The sequence below is a fragment of the Lepisosteus oculatus genome, chromosome 16 (genome assembly GCF_040954835.1).
Source record: "Lepisosteus oculatus isolate fLepOcu1 chromosome 16, fLepOcu1.hap2, whole genome shotgun sequence".
NCBI classification, from domain to species: Eukaryota; Metazoa; Chordata; class Actinopteri; order Semionotiformes; family Lepisosteidae; genus Lepisosteus; species Lepisosteus oculatus.
In genome coordinates this window covers 9,130,545-9,152,598 of record NC_090711.1, presented here as the reverse complement: position 1 = coordinate 9,152,598, position 22,054 = coordinate 9,130,545, and the positions used below count along the sequence as shown (strand labels likewise).

Below are 22,054 nucleotides of genomic sequence, written 5' to 3'. Positions count from 1 at the left end.
CTAGGCTCTGAAACCAGCTATGGGATTTAAGACTTTCACTGCCTAGAGCAAACTAATTAAAATTTTGCAGTTGGTGCAGTCCTTAATAATAAATTCATTTCTTGTGTTTACGGTTTCAAAGATCCCACTTGTCAGCACAATTTGGAGTTTCTTTTCTTATATGCATTTAAAGACCTGACTTTGGAAAGTGGCTAGAGAGCTAAGTATGAGTGTGACTAATAGAGGGCTGTCTGCTACAAACCTATTCCTAATACCTGACAGAAAAGCTAACAATCACACTCATGTAGTCAGCATGGAGCAGGAAAACAGAACTGTAACAAGCATCTGATGAGATACAGGGTCATGAGGGAACTGGAGCCTATTAGTAATGCTCATAGAAATGTTAAATACATGATAAGTTTCTTTCATTCTTGAGCAGTGAAATTATTTTTAACAGTTTTTTGTCAAATGTAGACACAGGCTGGGGCATTTTGTTTCTGTTTTTTGCACTGAAATAATCTTTCAACAAACCTCTGTCGTTAAAATTCTTTCCTCATACTCCTGGCTGTTAGCTACATTTGTTTTAAATGAACTCTTCAGAAGATGAATTCTGCAAAAGCAACGGAAAATACATTTGATTTTCAGTAATTTCATGTAACTTATAATTTTTATTGTCTTGGTTAAAAGTAACAAGAAAGACAATGGTCTTTTTTTCTGAGGCTTACAGTAAGTGTCAGTTTTACCTTCTTCTATGAAAGGTTTTTTTCTAGGCCATTTAAGCTACCCAACATCAGAACAGCAGATGATTTTAAATTTACTTTGAAAATATATAAAATAATATTGCTTGTTTGTCTACACATTCATTTAAATACATTATGTATATAGCTATATCTTTGCCATGGTGCAAAGCCTATACTTAGTGATAACACCACTAAACAGAGTGATAACACCTCTACACCCTCAATTGTATAATCGTAAACTATTATCATAAATCATAAAATATACAATTATTTCAATCACATTTTAGATGGAAACAAGAATTCACACAATCAAATATTAAAATCTAGCAGCTTGTTGTTTTTGTCAATGCAACTGAAACGGTCACAAAGGAAACAAGCGTGTGTCTGAAGAAAAATACTTTCAACAGCACAATTTTAGGTACATTACTACAGCACAGAGCAAGTGAAATGCTGCAGACATGTACAGTAAATGTCAATGATGTAAAATGATGTAATGATGATCACCCTGACTGCAGCAATATTTCCCCATTTTGCTACAGAGAGGTGACTAAGGATTGGTATTATATATAAACAGGGAATTTGTGTGCTGATCAGTAGGTGAATTAGACCACAGGAACAGGTGCCCTTCTGGCCTTATTTTCACATTGTCCTCCCCCACAGATGCAGGGTGGCAGAACAGAGGGAATCCTGACCTTGAGCTAGCCTTCACAAAGCGCTGGGGCTGGCAGGAAGGCCAAGTCAAGCTGCCTCTGTGCCAAACGTGCCTCCCTCCAGCACCTCACACTTCACTGACTTGTGCAAAGGTCGGATTATTTGCATTTGAAAGGACTCTAAAAATGATTTTCAATCTCTCATGGGAGTATGAGGTAATTATAAAATAACGATCAAGCATTGGAATTAAAACACCTTTAGATTATGCCAATTCCTTTGCAAAAGAGTTAACCGAATATTATAAAACAAAAAGAAAATAATGCCAAAAGTGAAGTCCATGGTGAAATTGTGATCATATAGAGATTTATTTCTGCTTTTGGAGTCAGAAAAAGATGAAAGAACAGTAGGAAAATACAAGTAGATGCCAAGATGCCATGCCTTTCCATTTGGAAATGATCTCATGGAGAAAAACATTCTATCATGACAATGATCACAAATATAATGCATATACCATAATACTGTATACATATCTTGTCATCAAAGACCTAATAAATACATCCTAGGACTAAAAACCTGTGATCTTTTGCACGACACTGCATATACTGTTGTGTACACAGGAAACAGAAAGTGGTTTGGATAGCTAAAAACAGAAATGTGCTCACTTTATATACTGTATACAGTACATCTCTGCTTCTACTATGGATATTTACAGGGTGAGTCTAGATTACCATGTTTATTACACAAAGATTATTTATTTGTCTACAACATGTTTGTGTTCGATGGTAATAGTACAAGATTTTGCAACATCTATTACAAGTTTTTTTCCCTTTTAGTATTTGACAGGAATTTTACTTTAGATCACCCTGTCTGTATGTACTAATACAATGAGCTGTAGTGCTCAGTCCATCTCTAAAAAACACCACCTACTTGCTCAGTTCAAATTCAGAAGGAAGGTCTATTTTATTGTTTGTGCTTGATTAAAATAAAACGTACCTTTTTTGTTCTTGTTCCTGATAGGTACATAATACCTGAGACTGTTTCTTCCAGAAATTCTGAAGAAAAGAAAAAAGCACCTCTTTATCAGACTTTATACAGTCTATAAACCTAAAAACACAAACAACATTTCATTATAAAATAATCTTACATCCAAAACCCCTTATAAGTGTGAGCAATTATTAATTATTATTACAATTAGTGCCTGATGAATGAATTTTAGCTTTACCTATTCCTGAAATGTTTTCCTCAAAAGGACTGTTGTAAGAGACAAATGGAAACCATACTAATTATACTGGATTGCTTACTGTTAGGTCTTTCTCCATATTTTTTAAAGTTGAGACATCCTTTTCAAAGTCATTGAGTTCTTCTAAGATTGTGTCTCTGAATCTATCCAGATTGCGGAACCTGTGTAAAATCAAGAGATTGAGAAATGAGAATGAGACAGTATGGGAATGGAATAGCGTGCTGTTAGGTCACAGATTATTTCCAAACCACACTTTAATGTTCCAGACCGTGTTTTCAAAGAAAAGGTCTTGAACTGTGCACAACTTGTAAAGAACTTTAATAGATTATTGAATTCTTACACCTGGATTTATGTACAACTAAGACTTTCAGAAGACTATAATTTACACAACTGGGGAGATGTCTATGGATTTAATATCTATGTTTGGTTAAATTAAAGAAACATGTTAAGATGACTGATCATCTTTGAACCTTTGAACCTGTTTCTGGTTCAGATCTAAAACTGTTTCTTTATTGAACCAAATCTATTAATAATTCAGTACCTGGAAACCTGTAATTTAACATGAGAATAGAAACACAGAGTGACAAGGTGTCTCCTGCCTTGATGTCCTAAATGAAAAGCAGTGATCGGAGAGAATCTCACTGACCTGTGCTGCTTAACCTGGACATGGACTGAGGAAACATGCTGCTGGACAGTTTTCAGAGACTGCCTAGCAAAATAATCCATCTTCTTGGAACGATCCTGAAAAAAGACACAGCCTTACTGAGAAAAACAATCTTATTCTAGTGTATCAGCATAGAAATTAGGCCAGGGGTTATTCCTGTCTGTGACTGATTACAGATCTGATGCTAAAAGCTGGCTTTCTCTTTGAAGTATCCATTTTGGATTTTCACACTTTATCGTGGATTAATGGATGGGATTTCAATATTTCTTTATATTCTGTAAATAATTTAATGGCTTCTGCTTTAGTGAAAAACGTTAAGAAGCCACTATTGTCTATCTAATATTTAATAAATGCATTCAATTGTATAATGTTTTTTAATGCATGCTCTAGTTAAAAGATCCTCACAAACTTCCCACATCATGCTCAACTGCTTGGCTTGCTAAAGCACAGCTGAGGAACTTTACTTGGGTTTGAGGAAACTGGTTTTCAAAGTGAGAATACAAAAATACCTCTAACATTTCCAGTACTGCAGGCAGGGCAGTAATGTTGAGCATGTTATTCAAGATTATTGCCATATGTCTTATATCTTTAATATGTTCTGTATATTTAAAAAGGGAGAGAATGTACTGATACATTTGCCCCCTCTTTCAGTTTTACCTGAAGTTTTGTCTTCTGCTTTGTAGTGAACTTCTGACACATCATGTCCTGGTCCAGACTCATGCTCCAGGTGGAGAAGTCTGGAGTTGAGACTGTGTGGGAGAAGGTGGTGGACTGCAACTCTATGTCTGCAATGCAGAAGAGGTTGCCAGTATGAAATAGAGATCTCTTCTTAGAGTCATTACATCCTCTCCTTAATTAATTATAACTAATATTATTACTTTTTTTATTTGCATGACACTTTTATTCAAAGAGACCTCTATTTGCTCCCACTGACACAGCTTGGGTATTTTACAGCAATCCAGCTAAATGACCTTGCTCAAGATACCACAGCAGGGTCTCTCAGTGAAGGTAGAGCACTGTGCATATGTTCAGGTTATTATGAGATCAAAATATATTTATTTAATTTTCATGTCATAATGTCAAGCATTATAAGATTTATATTTTATTATTTATTATTAAAAAAGCAGTTTTAATAATATAAAAGGCATGGGCCTTGTGATGTAGAGAGATGTTTCTCTCTGAGGAACCCACCAGCTCAAACCTACACCCAATGGTAGGACCTTGAGCCAAGGTGATAACCCAGTAATTGGAAAATTAGCACAATTAGACACAGCTGCACAGAGTGAGTCTAGAGCATTCAGTAGGAATGGAATTCCACAGGAGGGAAATAGCTGTCAGGATGGGTTCTCTGTGCAATTATTCACACCTCTATGTAATTAGAAGGCTTATAAGACCAGTTGGGTTAGAAAGAATTCAGTCTGTGTTAAAGTACAGGCACAGTATGCATTCTATAAGAGTCTAAAAGCACAGGCTGAGGTTCAGTCTTAAGAGCTGTAGCAGATAAGGAGGGAAAGGATGAAAGAAGGGATGGAGAAAGTGAAGGAAAGGGTGAACTACAGCTGCTGTGTGTCAGGGATGCCAGTTTCTGTTAAAGAGAGGCTTCCCTGGTCAAACAGGATCAGTTGGGTGAAGAGTAGCACAGGATGAGAAATAGAGAGGGACCTTGAGAATATGGAAGGGCACTTAAAATGGAGAAAGAAGGGCATGCTGTCAGTGAGCACTATAAGAGAAGAAGGGCTAGTGCTGTCAAAGTCCCTCTGTAGTAACTTAAGAAAAAATGTATATTTGGTAACAAGGTTTTTGTCTGTGAATGTACATCTTAAAGTGTATATCAATGGTAAAAGTTATAGAAGATTACAATTTAATTGGTATTAATGCCATTACAATTAGTTGTACAACATGAAGTCAGCAACTTAAAAATAAGGACTTAATAGACTGGTATTTTAGCAATATTTACAATAGATCAATAAACTTAATGAAAAAATTACTTTAATGTCAGATTAAATATGGAGCTGAATATGAACAGGTTTCCACCCCATCTGTCCATCCATTATCTGAAATTAAGGGTAAAGTGGAAACAAGTGGAAATGGAAGTGGAAGTGCATGATCAAGCACATCAAGATTAAAATCAAGAACAGGGGGCTCTTCTTTACTTAAAGGGGTGTAGAGATTTGGATTAAACTACCTTATTGTGTTTTTGAAGCATATAACCTGGCTTCTTTCTAGAAATGTCTGGATGAGACCCTTGCATCGGTTGGCTACAAACTGACAAATGGTCAAGATTGGATGGATGGTGTCCTCTTTGTAAGTAACTGTTCTTATATTAATAAAAGTATCCCGGTGAAGTCATGGCAACCAAGAGTCTAGCCTGGAGGCGTAGAGGTGAAGATGGGACTACAGTGTGCATGGGACACTAGTCTATCACAGATCACACACAAACGCAACTTGGAAACATCTGTTAATCTAGCCAGGGAGGATGCCCATGCACCAGGAGAAAACACAACTTGGACACATAGAACATGTAAACTCTGCATAAAAGGTGTTCCAAGTTGAAACACAACCCAGGACTAGCAAAATTGACACATCACTAATAATATTACTGAAGGTTTGGGTAGAATTTTGAAAGGGTCTCTAGAAAATCTCATCTTTTAAAGTTCCAAGTAACAAATTATTCCTTAGATGTGTTGAATAATCTGTGGCACAAAAGCAGTTTCATGTAATTCCATGACGTATTAAAGTACATTTTTACAAAGCTCCTTGAAATTCATAATCCTAAATACAGTTTGTATTTGTCCCTTTGTAAAGATTGTTTAGTGACAAATTAACCACTTATACAGTCCATGAAGGATGCTAATTTTTGGGTGTTCTTGGAGTCATACTTGCTTATGATTAAAAAAAAAAAAAAAAATACCTCCAGGGCGAAACTGTCCTGTTTTATAAGCCTTTTTGAATACACACCCACTCATATGCCAGTATAGAAAGCTCTTTTCATACTGGTGCAAAAATAACAAGCATTTCACATAAGACATACTAATAATCTTAAGATTTTGGCCTTCACATCTTCACACTGCTGATTGAAAAACAAATATTTTCATATATTATTTAATGTGTGCATATTATTTGAATAGTTATATGGGAGAGATACAGGGAAAGCATATTGAATGTTACGATTTTCTTACAGGATTTTGACCATGTACAACTTTTTCTTCTTCTTTAGAAACTATTACAGTGATAGACATAAATAAAGAGTTGCCTCGACACATTTTTAAGCTTCCAGTTCTTTTACTTTTAGCTGGCTGAGCCCTACGTCTGACCTGTGTGCAACCCCAGAATGGTAATTATTACAATTCACTTTGTATTCTAATGAACTGAATTCACAAATAAGTGGACAAATAAAAAATGTTTCATTCATAATAGTTTTGCATTTAGTTTCCAAAACACAAACATGAACAAATGAGGCCTTAGAAATCTCTCCACTTCTTAAAAACTGTATTTTAGTTATGTGATGTCATATCATTTACAGCTGTTTCATAGCTTGTTTTATTTGGCCACGCTAAATGAAGCCGAAATCTAATGTATTTTATATTTTACCGATTACAACCATTTCCCTTCAGATGGTAATTATTTTTGGCCTTGCATTAAGGGGGGACAGTGTAGCATCATGGATAAATGTCTGCACTCTTCACTGGTGGGATGAAGGTTCAAGTGTCTGTTGTAAATTCTGCTGTCGCATCTTGAGCACAGTACTTTGATTGCACCAATCCACCCAGCTGTATGGATGTGGACTAGTGCTTGCTGGGGTAGCTCTGCATTGGCCTGGTATCCCGTCCAGAGGGAGAATAGGGTCATGTGCTCTCTGTTTGCTTAACACCATGGAAAGCAGGATAAGCTCTAGACCCATGGGCCGTTGTGCTATGCATACAGAACTATGTGTCTGCCTATGTCTTAAGACAAGTGTGCTATCACAACTAATCCTTGTTCACAGACACCCTCTACTGGTGAATTTAGGTCATTTAGAGAGACCACTGTTTTAAAGGAGAGAGTAACGGGGTTTTCTTTGAAGAATGACTCAAACAAGAAAGAAATATAGCAGGGGGTCCTGCTAGTAGTCTTCAAATAAAAGTATACTGTATACATCTTTTGTACAGTAAAACAGTACACTGTTTTAACGTTTGCAGCAATCTATATAAAAAGTGTATCTAGCTCAGATATAAAAGCATGGTATTAATTTTTTTTATACCAGGTCTCTTGTAATTTGTCTTATTGTCAGTGCTTATGATTTTTGTAAGAAAGTACTTTAAACAGGTGTGTACTGTATCAACTGAGCAGAAAGGTTTCTGACCAGAAAGCCCATAGTAATTCAGGCTCTAGAGGTTTGGCTGTCATATATACCTAACTGTATTTGGTTTCTGGGGAAAAAAAAGACATATCTGCATTTCTATTTTTTCCCTCTTTCCAGGAAAATACTCTTGTTAAAAATGGTCACTGTTCTTCAGGCCTCTTGGGAAATATTCTGTTAAATGTAAAACCCTTTCCCAGCAATAGGTTTCTTCAGCGATACAGGATGGAGGGTTCTGTTGTCTTTTTCCATTTAAAAACATTTTTCTGCAACATACCGTTCTGAGCCCAGTGGTCTGCATCCGCTGATTTGAAGAGCTTTGTGGGCCTTATCTTGATTTCCGGCTCCTTCCGTCTGGTTTCTTCTTCGTCCTCCTCCTCAGAGCTGCTTGTGCTCTGGTTTGCACGAAGTCGCTTCAGGGTAGCACAGGGGGTCACTGAAGGGCCTGCGAATGGGACAAGAAAACAAAACTGTCGGACTTGGCACCAGCAGTTTTGTGTGTAGCCAAAGATATTAACACAACCTGGCAGGTCTGAGCACAAATTAAGGACTAATGTCCCTTTAGGAAGAAATACATTTCACATTCGGTAAGCAGTCACAGAAGAAACACTAACCACATAGAAGTGAACACTAGAGCAGACTTGAAATTCAGTTAAGCTCAATTCTTGCTATACATATGTTGATTCAATCATGCAATGAACTGGATGGTTTTACCTGACATAAGAACTTTCACTTGTGCACTGTTTTGAAGTCTTGGTGAACAAGATTTATTCTGTAACGAAACAAAAAATATTCGAGTAGATTAATCATTTTAACACCTGTATATTTATGAATTTACTAAACTATACATTTTAGATGCAATATGTATTTTTGCCTATAAATCTAAGAAACATTGAGAAACTGGTTTCTTACTGTACTGTAAAATTAAACATAATGCAGAAGGCACTATGAACAATAACACCTGAAAGAATGGATGTTCAAAAAATCTGGCTACAGTGATAGATAAACATCCATCTGTCTTCGAATCTCTTACAAATCAAATGCAGAGTCACAGGTGTGTATCCTGGCAGGCAAGGGACGCAAGGCAGGAGCTATTAATATTTACTTTGGAAGGGGCTGTTGGAGGAAACCAGAGCATCAATAAACATAAGACATATCTGTTTAACGTAGTCTGTTTAGTTTTTTTTCACTGAGCACTAAGTATCAAACATGAGATATGTATCGGACAGTACTACACCTTTTTGGAGCTTGGAGCTTTTACTTTTGTTAAAAAACAAAAAGTGCATACTGGGGGAGGAGGGGCTGTATCTTTATTTATTAGTTTATCAGTGGATGGGCATACCACTTATTTTTCTTCTAACAAGTCAAAAATAGTTGAACACCCTAGAAACACTACTGTATGAACTATTTTAACACTGAATTATTCTGTCTTTGGCAACAGCAAAATGTTTCCCACTAAGCTCATGCAATATATGTGTAACAAACGCAGTTCTTCCAGCTAACTACACTTCTTCAAAAACTACTTTTTGAAGGTCTCTTTCTAGCATAAGTACAATAATATAGTGAAAAACGGTCCTTACATAAACCAGTGTGGCTATCTGATTACGTATTTGTTTTCTTGGTGATACTGTCCATGATGCAAATAGTGTAGGTATCATTCTAGTGAAAATAAAATCCAAATATGGTGATACAGGGTTTGCATGTAAAACACAAATCTGCCAGATCACCATTTATTCTAAAAATAAAAGCTATGTGTTGGGATTTGTTGTACTGACTGAATTAAACTTGGTAAAATGTGTCAACACCTAAAGCTGCTTCAGACTTAAAACAAACAAGTTACAAAAGGTTGCTCTGTATGCCTACATTGGATCATCATCTGTTACACAAAGCACAACCTATAATGCCAACTGATGCTACATGGCAGTATGGTGAAATGGGAAACAAATATCTAATAACAGTAGGGTGAAATGGGTGAGACAATACAACAACAGTATAGATTCCGTACTAACCAAGATGGCCATTTGATAGACATTCTGTTCTTTTGTCAATACATGGCCTTTACCACAAACATCTACACTTTAAAACCCAGCTAGTTAACACAGACCTCTCAGATATTATCCTAAGGCATCATCTATGTACAGTAGGCTTTCATTTTTTAATCCTGTTGTTATGTAACAGATGGCTACAGTGATATTCATCAGAACATTGTGTAAACTTCTAAGAATCTTATTGCCACATTGTTTTAAGATGACATTACAAAAGAAACATGCCTGGAAGGCATCATTACTGCTAGCAATTCATTCTGTTTTTAATAAGAGATGAAAGGAGATTGATGTTTATCTGGGTGGAAAATATCCGAGTTCTTATGAAATTATAAAGTCCATTAAAGCTAAAATTAAACACAAAGATGAAATCATTCTTCCTCCAGTGTTACTTAAAAATGACTGGAGACCTAGAAGCAAAAGGTGAAAATTACACCTTAGAAGGCAACACCATTTTCCATTACGAGTGAGCATAAATTATTTTTGCAAACTATGACATTTTGCTATGTTTTCTTTGGCTAAAAATGACTCCTGTTTTAGCTGTTTAGCAAGCTGAAAACAATGTTCTTTAATAAACGTATGTAATGTTATAAACAATGGATAATACATGTGAAATCTAAATTCTAAACATTATTCAACTTAATTTTTCTTCCCCAGCAATATCTGTAGGTTTTTGTATCTGTTTGAATACATACATCTATTCCAGTACTCAGTGCGTCTTTGTCAGTGAGAGATTTCACAGAGGATCTGCTATTTGTTCTGATTGAGAGGACGGACTCCTTTTCAAAAGATATAGGCAGGTCTTGACTGTCCCTGCACTCCCTTGCAGGCTGAGTAACTTCCTCTTCACTTTGTCCATCATCTTCTGCAGCTAAAACTGGCTATAGTGTTTAAGAAATGTACACAGAAAGATGTGAATATTCAGAGATCATTCATTAGTTAAGTAATATTAAACCTTAATGAAAGTTTATTTTAAATCACAAGTATGTCCTTTGTATTCTTGCAGTATTTTTAAACAGTCCATATATATGGAGCTGTCATCCAATACTTACTTGGAGAAACAACTATTTTGTAATAATAATTAAACAGTAGCTCAAGCACACACTCAAAGAAGGCTCCACAGCTGAAATGCTGTGTTTCTTTTCTTTCAGCATGGAATAAACCTTTACTTGTTCCTATTTAAACACTATATGTGAATGCATTTAAATGAACTGAATGTACTGTAGGTGACTGCATGAACTAAATGAATAATGGATTATAACGACACCTGAATCTCCAGGTTTCATAGTGGTATTTTGTCTCTTATTAATTCAGTGGTTCAGTCAAATTCTAAAAATGATGAAACAAGCCGACAGATATAAAGGGAAAGTGTATTTAATACTTTGGCTTTAGCTCCCCTGGCTGAGGAAATGATAGCAATAGCTGGAGATCAACATTGTCACAACCCCCCTCATTAACGAGGAATGAACCAGGGAGGCAGCCGCTATGGTGAAGTTGGGGTGTGCACGGAGTTGTGTGCAGCCAGGAAATATATCAACACATGGTAGCAGATATATTAGAATTTGAACTTTTCTTGAACTTCTATTAAATAAAAACATCATTTACCGATTTACTGCCAAATAAAGCAAAATCATACCCCTGAGATTGTGCTGAATTCCAGCCAGCCATTATCAGGTTCCTGATAAGTGTAGTTTAAAGACTTGACCAATGGCTGGGGTGGTGCCTTCTCCCTGTTTTTATCTGCCCTATAAAATGGTTTGGGGTGTATTCCTTTGTGAGGCTCTGGTATCTTCTCAGGCGATGAGTATAAAGTAGTAAATGTGCATGTAGAAAGAGGGGGAATAGGGGACCCTGTAAATACCACTGACTTGTCCACTGACTTAGCGACACCTGTAAAACAAATACATAATTGTAAATAATTACAATTAAGCTACAAGAAATCTCCAGCATGACAAATCATAAACGTGTGTTCCAGCTTTCCTGTTTCTGGAGAAAACTCCCATGTTCAGTATGCAGAACACACACAAACACTACTACACTCTTTACAACAGGAGTGACTTTGCAGAGCCCAGTAACCATACCTTCTAACTTCTTCACTAGATCCAAACCTTGACCATTCTAAAACAATCATTAAATTATGTGAGGGTAAACAAGGTTTTCATAAATCCAATATTTTCAACACATGAGCCTGCCATCAAAACCAATACGAAATGAGAGACAATTAATTATATTTATACTACAATGTATTGCCATGTCTGTAACCATCAGGAGCAGAGTCAGTTACTTGTTGATCACAATACACAATACAATACTTGTGAGACAATACAACAACAGTATAGATTATGTACTAACTAAGATGGCCATTTGATAGACATTCTGTTCTTTTGTCAATACATGGCCTTTACCACAAACATCTACACTTTAAAACCCAGTTAGTTAACACAGACCTCTCAGATATTATCCTAAGGCATCATCTATGTACAGTAGGCTTTCATTTTTTAATCCTGTTCTTATGTAACAGATGGCTAAAGTGATAATCATCAGAACATTGTGCAGAGTCAGTTACTTGTTGATGATAGTAATGCGGCATGCCTGTAGATATTAACTGACTGACCCATGCTCCAGCACTGTGAAATGAGAGTAAAAGCTGTATAGAAACAGTCCTGTTGCACTGAAGGGTGTTACACTCACATCGCATCTTCTCAATGGACAGAGGTGGGGAAGACAGGGAAGAGAATGAAGGGGCCAATGTGTCCTGGGACTCTTTCTGTCCCATGTTCTTCTCCAGTGGGGGAACAGTCTTTACTTTCTTTGTCATATTTCTGTTCACTTGCTGCTGGATGGGCTGAAACCACATTGGGAAAATAGGTTAAGATCCCATGTACTTGTAAGTAAGTAAGTTTGTAGAGCTGTTGGAGTGGGGGGAAATTTGGTGAGTAATACTGTTTGAATTCTTAAGATCTAGAGCAAGGACTACTAAAGGATAGTGTGGAGTAGTGGGTAGGATTCTTGCCTCCTGCAGCAAAGGTTGTGGGTTCAAATCCTACAGTATGTGAGATGCTGCTGTTGTATCTTTGAACAAGGCAATTACCTGAATTTTTCTAGAAAATCACTTAGCTATATAACTGTATGCAAAAGTTGGATAAAAGCAACAGCCAAATATTTAAAGATACATGCATTTAAATTGAGACCATGAGTCTCTATTCTGTTTCCATTTTTGGTAAATACTGCAACAAGCTTTGTCCTCAATTACCAGAAACATTGTCCTGTTAAAACATTCACATCTGGATTCTATGTACTGAACAGGATACCTTTCTGACAGCCTCTTCCTCTCCTTGAGACTCACTCATGGTGTCTGATTCAGAAAGATCCTTGTAATTTTGATTCTGGGCAGCTGCTCTCTGTGGTCTTCCAGACTGCCTGTTTGGCACCATCTGTGCATTTTGCACAGTTTCCTTTAGACTTTTCTTCTGTAGATACAAACACACTCCAGTAAACATCGGGTTACTCACACTCACATAAAATGACCTACTAGCATACTAACAACGTAGGTCTATATGTTTGTATCAATCTATTCCTTACTTGAGATTCACACTCTTTTCCATTTGTATGTTCAACTCGTCTTAGAAATGTGAAGATGCCTGTTTATTCTAAGATATTTCAAAATGTATTCTCTTACCTTCCTGGGTTTATCCTTCAAGGGCTTTTTAATACACGGCGTTAAATCAGGAGATTCATCTACAAAAAACAATCGTCTGTTATAAATTATGTAATTTTACTTGTAGTCTTTTTGTTTAGGAAATACAGGTATCAACAATACATTTTTTTAAATCAAATTTAGGATAATTTTATTTCTACATTGTTTTACTACATTATTACATAATTACATAATATCTACATTATGTTTTTATGATTAAAGTGCAAAACCCACACATTTCCAGATATGTCCCTGTGTTTATCTTGTAAACTTATTCTGAAATAAATACTAAGGTCAACCCTACTGCGTTTAAAACACCAATCTCATATCCTTTTAACCTTATAAGCACTGAACAGATTTTTTTTCATTTCTATGATTTACAGACCAGATCGCACCACATCCTTAAAGTACTACCCTACTGCCATTTCAGCAGGGTCTCCCAAGATTTAGAAATGAATATAAAGGGTAATCAAAGACAAAAATATCTCAGTATGAGTGAATTTAACAAAATTTGATATTGAATATTAACTGCATTTAAAAAAGGAAAGCGGTTTTAATGGATTGTCCAAAAACGGGGAAGGCGAGGTATTATGTAGATCTGAGACAGTCCTAAAGTCAGTATATGATCTGCACGATCTATATGAAGCAGAGTCGTACAGGTCTGAGGGTTTAAGGGTGGCTTGACACAGGGATGCCTGCTGTAGTTCTTCACTTTGGGCTTGGGCCGTCTGCTGGACTCCCTGAGCCAGCTGATGTCTGTCCGGCTGTCTTCTGTCCTGCGGTCTGTGTCTGTGTCACTGAACAGGTGCTTCTTCACATGACAGCCTCTGGGCTACCAGGAAATTAAATGAAGAGAGAGTTCACTTCAAGCAACACTTCAAAGTGTACATTTACTTCATTTCAGATTCCTAAAAGTAGAGGTCAAAGCATGTAATGGAAAGTCTGTGGTCTATTTAAGACTTAATTACCTGAGTCCTCTACATACATGATTCAAATAAATAGACCTTAGTATTTTAAGAACAGGAATTGAGAACATTTGGTTGTGACTATCAGTTTTTGATTGTTTTTATACCTTTTTTTCTTTACTTTTCTCCAGACTGCTGAATTTGTTCCTAGAGTCTTCAGTTTCCCTATCAGAAAAAAATATCTTATTAAAACAAGCAGGTTCAGAAGTTAATAAATAGCAATTGAAATACAATAACAAACAACGTACCTGTGAATATGTGCAATTATGTTAAAAATAGAAACATTTCAAATTAAGAAATAAAACTGACATTCATCTTCAAAATCAAATGTAAACAATATACATTCACACTACAGGGTGTTTTAACTATCTTCTAAGCTCTTACAGTACAAAGCTTTTGTTGTATGTCTCATTCGAAATCTATCATTATTTTAGCAAATTAAACTTTTCAAAACCTTGCTCCTTTACAGTCTACTGGGTGTATCTTGAGATGTATCAAAAGATCTCAATGCAAAGACGTTTATGAAGGAGAGAAGGGCTGCTTGATACTCAGTAGTCAAACAGGACCTTCGTAATGGAGTGTGCTCTTACCTTTTCTTTGTCTCTGATCTTTTTGGCAGCGTTCTCTCTCCTTCCTAAATATTAAAATAAGGTTCAATGAACACCACTCATGACATTTAGTGATACAATAACTAGATGTAAGTAAGAAACAACAGCAATAGACACCTCCTACCCCACATTTTACTATTGAGTCATCCCTGAAGCTGTAAATGTCATCCCTATGAAAACATTGGAAAAAAACATCATAATTGTTTAAGGAAAAACACTTCCAAACATGGTCACAATAAAACACATGAAAATTAAAGCTCAATTTAAGTTTCATTTATGTGTTGTAAGATCTTTCAAAATTAAACACAGGGACAGTCAGCAATGAGAAGCAATCAAAACAAACATGATTGGTAGATATTTCAATGAGATATTACTCAGGGGGCACTGCAGTTTTCTTCGTTTGCTTGGAATGAGAAGATGATTTCATTAATCCTGGGCTTTCCAAAATTCCCTTTTCCTATAAGAAAAACAATTCATAAAAATACAATAAATAAGGGTCAATTCAAAGAGAACACTGCAAAAAATACTTAAGAGATATGAATCGTTTCACAGATGTTTTAGAAACTGTGCTGTTCAGGAGAACTGTATTCAGTATAAATGGCAGGATAGGTACACTACCAGCAGTAAATCAGACATGACCTTTGTCATAAATTCTAAGGCATATTAAATATATTAAGAGTTATGGCATATGCTCGATAAATAAACTGATGAATGGTGAATAATACATGAACTTAGATACAGTACATTAATAAGAACAGAGCATAGATAAACAATATAGTTAAAAGCTTAAAAAATACTCTATCGTTATCTGGATTAAAATAAATGCTGCTGTGAGTAAATACAGTATGTAAATCCTATTGAAACACTGGATATCAAGAAAAATCCTACTCACAAAGGGATGAGAATATTGAATTATTTTGCAGTCTTTTTCCAATTCCACAAGTGTAAAACATTAATGAGTTAATTTTCAGTCTCGTTTATCATTAATTAATTACCCAACAAACACATAAACATGTAACACACTGAGAAGCAGGGTAAAAGAAAACTGTTAATAATGCTAACTGGTATTAGAAAACTGAAAGACTCAGCTGAAAGGAAATGGATCTATGGAGAGCCTGCTTAAGGTTAAATAACTCCAAGTCCCAGGGAACCCTGGCTCTCCAGAGATCCGAAAGCAATCAACGGAATGTGAAAAACTGGAAAACACCCTACTCAGATATTTAAGGAAACGGCACTCTGGGTCTTTAAATGATCAAAGGAGCATTGAGGAAGCTGTTAGGGAGAGGAAGAAAAAAATTAAATATTTTTTGGAGAGGTCAAAATTTTGCTGCAGGAACTTATATCACTGAACTTGGTCTGCTGACATGACATGAGTTAAATCAATAACCTGTACTGGATGAAAATGAGGATCATGTTTTCACATGATATGATGTTGTATTCAGCTTACCAGCATACAGTGTATACCAAGGAATGTTGTGAATTATATCTCAGTATATTCTCAACTCAGTTTTAGGATGTCAGTTGGTTGATTTAACATGATATAAGCAAAGGCTTTAAAGGTTTTTAAGAGCTGATATGGTAAGAACTCCTACAGTATATATGTGTGAACCCTTATATACACAAATAATACCACACTTCACAATACTTACTGTGAATGAAAATGACCAAGATTTTTCCAGGTGAGATCTAAAAAATACAATAATATGTCCTATTTAAACAAAGACTTCTTTCAGAAGATGGAAAAAGATTGTTTTCTTAATATACTATGTACAGATTTAATAATGCTCATCTTATGTGCATTACCTTTTCTGAAGAGAAGTATCTAGCCCTTGTCCTGTCACAGTTCTGCACTTTCCTGAAATGGACGTTGTTGTTTCTGTGACATCAATGCATCTTTTCATCACTGAGATGGTCTTCTATAAGCACAAAATAATAAGTCTGAACAATTACCTTGGAACAGAAGTTTTCTAGGCTTCTTTGATGGCTGGTGTCTGAAAGAAAACTGAAATCTTAGGTTGAGTCATAAGGTTTGCTGATTCATTAAAAATTTAACAAATGCATCCCTAAGGATTAAGTTTAATGAAGACCCTTTAAAATAAACGGGCCAATATAACGGGTCCTCCATCCATTTTCTAACAGCTTCATCCAATTCAGGTCTGTGGGGTAAACAGAGCCTATCCTGGCAAGCAACTGGAGCAAGGCAGGGCACACCCTGAATGGGACACCAGTCCATCGCAAGACACAGACAGACAAACTCACACACACTCACATTAGGATCAATTTTCCCAGAAGTCAGTTAACCTACATGTATTTTTTGGACTATGGAAGGAAACTAGAAACCCCAATGAGCACACATACAAATAGCACCCCAGGTCCAGAAATAAACCCAGGGTCCGGCTAGCCATGCTAACCACTGCACGTCCATGCCACCCTTGATATAATTTTAGAGATTGTAAACTGATATCGTGAAAACTCTCACTCTCTGATCTGTCCTCCTCTCAGAAACTTCAGTTTCCTTCGTCGACTGTGAACTCCCCTGTTTTCGGAATGAGGAGTCCTTGCTAAATGTGCTTGGCTTTCTGTCCAGCACAGGTGCTGCTTTCTCAGCCTGCTTCGCTGGAGCTGGGAAGGAAGGTTTGGTACATGCTTCTGCACTGCTGTGATCCTTCTCCTGTGCTGGAGCTGCCTTCACTCTGGCTCCCCTCTCTGCTGGCTGCTCTCTGTGCACCTGACTGCCATTCACTTCCAGACATCTGTCTCCAGCTCTCTGGTTCTTCTCTTTGAGTAACCTCTCTAGCTTCTCGGTCACCTGTTTCTGTAGGTCTTTGTAGTTTGTCTCTGTCGAGCTGTGCTTTGTTGAAGAAGGTGGTTTTTTCATTGAGAATTCCAGCTGTTGAGCCTGATCTAAAGGTGTTCAAGAAAAGAAGTTTCCTTTTTATGACCTGGTGCTGTGGAAAACAAGATCTGAGATGGAAGGCTTCCTTTTCAGGTTGTATCTAAACTTTGGATGTGGGTTTCAAATTAAAATATATGCTTTGGCTTTGCTAGAAAATAAACATTCATTTTACATTTTTAAAGCTTTTTATGAATAAAAATGGCTTATTCACACTTCTAAGTATACCCTACAGTATACAGTATATACATGAAATCTAATTAATTGTATCAATAACTGTGAAACAAAATACACAAGCCTGCCTTTAAGAACAATAAAACGGTACCTTGTTTAAGGACACACAATGAGGAATCATTTTGATCCTTTATCCTAAATGATGATGATACTCCGTTAAAAGCTGGTGATACACCCTCGGACATCTTTCTGGATATAGTATTTCTCTCCCTTGAAACACTGAATACAGGGTCAGACAACCTTAAAAAAACAGACTATCCTCACTATCATTGTGAAAAATAAAATACTCAAGATATAACATTGCATATTAAAAACAACACAGATCAACGGTGTAGCTTTTATAAATTCAGTTTTAAGTCGTTCAATCTTTAAATATTTTTGAACTTTTGACTATAACTTACAGAGGCTTGTCTTTTTTAATAAAAGGTTGAGTGTCAGGCACAACATTCATCATATCATCTGAAAGATAAAAAGAGAAAATCTTACTCGGATAAATACAAAAGGTGTACAACAAGAATGTTTAAGCAAGAAAAACACTTTTGTACCAATATATTCTTCCTCTGTAACCTTGACATCATCTTTGTCTTCTTGCACCATTTCAACAACTTTGGTTACAGGTATATGCTGAAAGGAAAAAAGAGCAACATTAATATGAACATTAGAAGAAGATCTAAAACATATGCAGTTCACATAACGTATACCCATGCCTTGAGGAATTTCTGAGTCGAGCTTGCTCTCTCTGAGCCACGTTTGCTGTTCTCCAAAGCTGTGGTGGTGCTCTGAAGAGAAAAAGAAGCTCAGCTCTAATAATGACCTTCAAGGTGTTAAGACTGATCTGTTTGCAGAAGGAACATAACTGACCTTGTCAAGATCTTGTACATCTTTTCCTGTACTAGAAGGTTTGCTCACTGAAGGCTGTCTGGAAGGGGTTGTGGTGATCAGCTCATTGATGTTGTATCCTTTGTTTATTTTTGAGGAACCAATCAGCTGCAGTGCTGGTTTAACCTTGTCCTTCGATGCTGTAGCTGCGGGGAAATAAATAATAAAATCACACTTGCTACAGACAGATAAACTACAGAAAACTACATTAAGCAAAGTTTGATGAAGCTTTTATCATACATTTTTAGAATATATAATTTAGGATTAATTTTGAAAATCAACAAAGTATAATTTTCAGAGTATCCACAATGTTCATTTACCAGGAACAGTGGAATTCAAATATGCCATTATGAGCGCAAATGAATTGTCTGATGCACACAGTACAGTACCTCAGAATAGTACCTTAAATAAGTTTAATAATTTATATGCCAGGCCTTGTACATTAATAAAAATTATATAAATCCAAATAAAGAGTAAGAATAATAAATACATGTAGAACTAATTGCTATAATGTATGGTGCAATTAAAAAAAAAGACTCTTTAAACAAGAAGCAACTGGCATTATAAATGTTGGTAATGTAATGCAATTTTTTTTTAAATAGCTTTTAAAGAACAGCAAAAGCTTGTGAAAAACCTACGGGTTGCCATAACTGTTGATGCTGGACTTCTGGTTGCTCGCTGGTCACCAGCATATGATATAATAGAGCTGGCCTCAGACACCTTCCACCTCATAGGAGTGCTGGACTGAAAGAAAATTCCGTCTTTTCTCTCAGACTTCAAGGCAAAGCTGCATTTTTACTGAGACTACATTGTCCTCAGTGACATGTACGTTCAATTCAAAACAGGTGAGAAATGTCTTTAGTGTTGATTAACACTCACCTGGACTGTGTGTTGTGGCGATTTCGTACTTCGAGATCTCTCTTCCGATGCTACTGAATGTGGAGGCAGCTGTGTGATTTTATTCTCATTCTCCATTGGCCTTTGCACTGTACTAAGAGTTTGTGAGACTTGACTTTCAGGAACTAAAACCTGAAATTTAAATATAAACTGAAAGGAATCCTCTTTTAAGATGTATGTGATGAAAATGATACATACTGTATAAAGCACAATACTGGGTACTTATTCTTATATGAATGTGTAGGCTAGTTATTTTACTGTCCCACATCTGGTAGACTTATTCTGGGGAAGAACAAATGTAAGGTGTTGGGTTCAAAGAACTCATCACTTTCAATAATTTAAATACTATTATTTGATTACCTCATTGTTCACTAAACAACAAAGAGAACATGTACACTTCTAAATCCCTGACCAGTTGTGGTTTTAGAAATTGCTAGTGCTGAAGCAATTGAGTCAGGGCTGACATAAATATTTGACCAAGAACATTTACTATACTTTTGAGTAACATACAGGACTAACAACCCCTTTCTACATAACTGTCTTGTATGTGACAACTTTTATAATTCAATTGTTTTCTTTACAGTGTTGTCTAGAAAACTACTAAAAAGCTGATAAAGCACAAATAAATGCTTATGAATCACCCACATTTTAATCCAGCTAACATTCAAACAATAGTTATTTTTAATCACGCATGTAGAACATTTTTTCCGAGGATATTTTATTTCTGAATGGGTAAAAGCTTTACAGACCTGAGAACCATCTTCAGTCTCAATGTAGTGCACAATCGTTTTCACTACAGAACACTTTCCAACAGTTCTCTGCAAGATAATTTAAAGTTAAAGGAAAAGTGCATTTGATTTGGTCCACAGAAGCACAACTATAAGTTTTAACAGTAGATTAATTAGAAAAATATATAATGGCTCTTAACATTTAATGATATAATTGAAAAAAGATACTAACCCTATCATTCAGATAACACTTATTCTTGTGGTGGAAACAAAATACTTTGCATTTATCAACACTCCCCCATATACAGGGATATGTAAAGCAGGTTTGGTGAATTGCCACAATATTATGATGTTATTCAGGGCTAATGACTATTATTCATTTATATGTGAGGAGTTAAAGCAGTATTGGCTTACTCAGTTTAAGAAATAAAGGATCAAAAGTGAAAAAGATCAGCTAACTCACAATCATACTATTGCCTGTGTCATAGTTATTGGACATTAAAACTACAAGGAGGTAAATTAACTTTTACCATACTCTCTACAAATGCAACATTTGATTGAGTAGAAAAAAGAGAAATAATTCACAATAACTGAGGATGTGTGATTTGTTATATTTGTGGCATGGGCACAACAGAAGACATTACGTTTTCTGTGGGCAAAATCTAAAGTGACCACAGTTTTGTCAAGCTGTTTTCCATTATGTATACTGTAGTATACAAATACATGGTTAAGCCTCTGTATTTGTGCAGTTGTGCAGGCAGGGACTTATTTAAAGGCACCTGTCCCTCAGCTCTTTGTAAAACCAGTAGATGTTTATTTTCTACTCGAAATATCATGTTACATTTCTTTCTGAAATAACTAAAAAACTAAAAAGAACACCAAACCCTTGACAAAAAAACAAATATAAAAGTACTACATTCAGAGGATTTTCTTAGATTTCACATTTTATGGTGGATTGGAATCCAGTATACAATTGTATTGAAAGGCTCTTTGGAGTAAGACTTACTTTGTTTTCTGGCTCTCCGTACACATGCCTGACTGCTTCCCCGATGTCCAGAGCTGCACTGAAATACATCTGGATCTTGTTCCCCTCCCTTCCACCACTATTTAATAATTGCTTCAGAATCACTGTTAATACTTTTTGTCCTTTCTCCTCTAAATGAATTAAAAAAAAACAGGTAAAAACAGCACAGTGCATTCTACATTCTACACACTGTTTTTTTTTTTATTTTCCTTTGAGCAGTAATAACGTCCAGTGGGATCCAGGCCCTTGCACACTGGCAGGCTCATACAAACTGTTCAATCAAACATGAAAAGTTGGCCATTGATTTAATATATAAACTAGTTCTGTAAGAGTAGTATTAAAAATGTTACTTGTATTATATTAATAATCAGAATTCCCCATGGAAACCCCATCCCCCCTTTAAAAAAATAGGATTGTTAAGTACCGTAATAACACAGAGACACTAACTCTTTCACAGAACGCAACATTTAGAAT

The 22,054-nt window shown here is 36.0% G+C and overlaps 1 protein-coding gene across 2 annotated transcripts in view; it reads right to left on the bottom strand.

The window, feature by feature from the left end:
- Positions 1–22,054, bottom strand: part of sycp2 (synaptonemal complex protein 2) — a 31,737-nt gene that overhangs the window by 1,721 nt on the left and 7,962 nt on the right. Inside the window, exons 15-43 of one of the 2 annotated variants that reach the window (XM_069179342.1) lie at positions 21,563–21,711; positions 20,578–20,646; positions 19,811–19,960; positions 19,570–19,675; positions 18,914–19,077; positions 18,760–18,831; positions 18,598–18,676; positions 18,454–18,511; positions 18,144–18,292; positions 17,405–17,829; positions 16,729–16,841; positions 16,575–16,611; positions 15,300–15,382; positions 15,050–15,095; positions 14,908–14,951; positions 14,425–14,482; positions 14,010–14,184; positions 13,335–13,393; positions 12,967–13,125; positions 12,347–12,500; positions 11,292–11,545; positions 10,351–10,536; positions 8,328–8,385; positions 7,891–8,058; positions 3,932–4,059; positions 3,257–3,351; positions 2,672–2,771; positions 2,364–2,422; positions 511–589 (exon numbers count right to left, since the gene is read on the bottom strand). In XM_069179342.1, the coding sequence (XP_069035443.1) occupies positions 511–589; positions 2,364–2,422; positions 2,672–2,771; positions 3,257–3,351; positions 3,932–4,059; positions 7,891–8,058; positions 8,328–8,385; positions 10,351–10,536; positions 11,292–11,545; positions 12,347–12,500; positions 12,967–13,125; positions 13,335–13,393; positions 14,010–14,184; positions 14,425–14,482; positions 14,908–14,951; positions 15,050–15,095; positions 15,300–15,382; positions 16,575–16,611; positions 16,729–16,841; positions 17,405–17,829; positions 18,144–18,292; positions 18,454–18,511; positions 18,598–18,676; positions 18,760–18,831; positions 18,914–19,077; positions 19,570–19,675; positions 19,811–19,960; positions 20,578–20,646; positions 21,563–21,711 (3,476 nt within the window). Of the gene's footprint in view, positions 1–510; positions 592–2,363; positions 2,423–2,671; positions 2,772–3,256; positions 3,352–3,931; positions 4,060–7,890; positions 8,059–8,327; positions 8,386–10,350; positions 10,537–11,291; positions 11,546–12,346; positions 12,501–12,966; positions 13,126–13,334; positions 13,394–14,009; positions 14,185–14,424; positions 14,483–14,907; positions 14,952–15,049; positions 15,096–15,299; positions 15,383–16,574; positions 16,612–16,728; positions 16,842–17,404; positions 17,830–18,143; positions 18,293–18,453; positions 18,512–18,597; positions 18,677–18,759; positions 18,832–18,913; positions 19,078–19,569; positions 19,676–19,810; positions 19,961–20,577; positions 20,647–21,562; positions 21,712–22,054 lie in introns of those variants that run through there. The other variant, XM_069179343.1, reaches the window with a different exon arrangement.